We start from the raw sequence: 2,465 nt of genomic DNA, 5'->3' as shown, positions 1-2,465 counted from the left end.
AGGCCGCTATGTGAGAACTTCGCCATACATTAAACTCTTTGATTTGCAGAGGTGGTTGTCGGCTGTCCTCAGTGCTACCTGATGTACACCCGTCAGAACATTCCAGCTACCATTGGTGTTGCAGCCCAGAATTGCTATAAGGTATTTAATGGTTTACAATTGGCTAATGAAACCTAGATGCGAGGGATTGGTCAATCCCTTGAATTCGTTGTCAGTGCCAGAGGCCCCTGCAGTGCCATATTATCCCTTAATCTGACTAGGCTGAAGCCTGAAAGCAGTGCCCTATGCAACATTTTTTCTTTGTGTTAAATGTTAAAAGTTTAGATTATTTACCTCGATTTTAATATCGTTTTGATAAATTGTACGAAAGAGCGTGAACTTCACGTGGGTGAGGGAGTGTTGGTGGATATCTCCTCTTTAAACTTTAAATAGATCGAATTGAATTACAGGACACTGCTATTGCTTTACACCAATGTTTTATAGTTTGTGATCACATTCTAATTTTTAGTTCAACCTACAGTGTACTAAAAGCATAGCTTAGATGGTCATTTATTGTGATGATGCTAATCTTGTATTATTTTTAAGATTGAGATTGTCTCCTCTTTCAGGCAGCAAAGGGTGCTTTCACTGGCGAGATTTCCCCTGATATGATCAAGGACTGCGGTTGTGAATGGGTCATCCTCGGCCACTCGGAACGCAGGAATGTCTTTGGGGAACCCGACCAACTTATCAGTGAAAAAGTGGGCCATGCCCTGGAATCTGGTTTGAAAGTGAGTTTTTTCTGTAGAAATTTGAAAGTTACAATTGGATCCTCATGTTTAAAGGAGAGCAGTACTAAAACTTGCTATCACTTTATATTTCATTTTCAACTGAAACCAAAGTACTTTAACAGTTTTAAATAATTCACTTTTGTTCTAGAGAAAACCTGTATGAACTACAGAATATTTGCATTGTTTTAAAACAATCCTCTTGTGTCTTTAAAAGACTTGTCATATGTTTTAGAGATGCTGTTTTGGGACTGGTTAGATATTTTGTCAGTAGCTCCTTTAAATCCACACTTGTGTTTAGAAATTTAATAAAAGGATATTTCAGTTTTATCATGTTTCAATACAATTTATCTTAGATTTAAACAAAAATTAAAGAAATGGTGATATTTCAGGTTATTCCCTGCATTGGTGAGAAACTGGAAGAAAGAGAGAGTAACCGCACTGAAGAAGTCGTCTTTGCCCAAATGAAGGCCTTGGTTCCCAACATCAAAGACTGGACTAACGTTGTCCTTGCCTACGAGCCTGTGTGGGCTATTGGTACTGGAAAGACCGCAAGCCCTGAGCAGGTAGCTATAGATTGTGAAAATTCTAACGAGATTTCTTTTTATAAAATTTCTTAAATTATCAGATTGGTCTTTGATAGGTTGTCAGAATGATATTTAAAATGAATAACAAGCATAGGAAGTCCTGAACTTACAAACTTAATAGGTTCCAAGAAGCTGTTTAAAATTCAAATTGTTAAATTTTGTCTTAGGGTAGGCTTCACCCAACTCGCATGCCTATGATTTTCAGATGCAAAAGTCAACATAGTCCTGTTTTGTATTGCAGATGTCTTGCTTACAGCATTGAATTATATGATATGGTTTTATTACAGTATTTTGTTATAAACTTTAGATACAATATACAATATCTGAGGTTTCTAATTTCTGCTGCATTTGTCTTTGTAAGTTTAGAGCTTTGAGTATCACATTTTCTTTCGTTCAGGCCCAGGATGTCCATGCCAAGCTTCGTCAGTGGCTCAGGGACAACGTAAATGCCCAGGTAGCCGATTCATGCCGTATCATCTATGGTGGATCAGTGACTCCTGCCAATTGTGCCGAGTTGGCAAAGATGGCTGACATTGATGGCTTCCTTGTAGGCGGTGCCTCGCTGAAACCTGACTTTGTGACCATCATCAATGCTCGTGATTAGAAAGTATTGATCAAATGTTATCTTTGTTAATACCAAGTGCAGTTTTTCTACTAAAGAGATGAAAGATATAGGTTGGATGGTTATGGCTGTTATTTTTATATGAATGAGATTTTGTTATATTTAGTTTTTAATGTGTAACTGATTGATGATTATTTTTGAAATGCTGTTAAATGAGTCCTTGTTGGTGGTAAATAGATGGAATATAGATTTTTATGCTTAAAATCTATATTTAATAATTTTCCATTGTGCTAGTCAGGTAATGAACATCACCTATGCTTCCTCCTATGATTTGTCTTGAGACTGAAATCTATACCTAGAGCATTTGAAACACTGCTTTCTTGGACATCGTGATGCAACCACTTGAATAATAGTGGATGCCTTAGTTGCCCAAAAGGTGCCATTGAAGTTCCTTGTATTTGACATTTTCATCCCAGATTAAATTACACAGTCTAGGACATTTATTTTCCCTGGGGTGAAAAGTGACACAATAAATTACTGGCTATTTAA

At 36.9% G+C, this 2,465-nt stretch overlaps 1 protein-coding gene across 1 annotated transcript in view; it reads left to right on the top strand.

Moving 5' to 3' along the window:
• Positions 1 to 2,465, top strand: part of LOC137621577 (triosephosphate isomerase) — a 4,270-nt gene extending 1,805 nt beyond the window's left edge. Inside the window, exons 2-5 of the mRNA XM_068351982.1 lie at positions 50 to 141; positions 609 to 770; positions 1,160 to 1,333; positions 1,752 to 2,465. Of these exons, the coding sequence (XP_068208083.1) occupies positions 50 to 141; positions 609 to 770; positions 1,160 to 1,333; positions 1,752 to 1,958 (635 nt within the window). The 3' untranslated portion in view covers positions 1,959 to 2,465. The remainder of the gene's footprint in view (positions 1 to 49; positions 142 to 608; positions 771 to 1,159; positions 1,334 to 1,751) is intronic.

The sequence above is a fragment of the Palaemon carinicauda genome, chromosome 28 (assembly GCF_036898095.1).
Source record: "Palaemon carinicauda isolate YSFRI2023 chromosome 28, ASM3689809v2, whole genome shotgun sequence".
NCBI lineage: Eukaryota > Metazoa > Arthropoda > Malacostraca > Decapoda > Palaemonidae > Palaemon > Palaemon carinicauda.
This window is presented reverse-complemented; position numbering and strand designations above follow the sequence as displayed.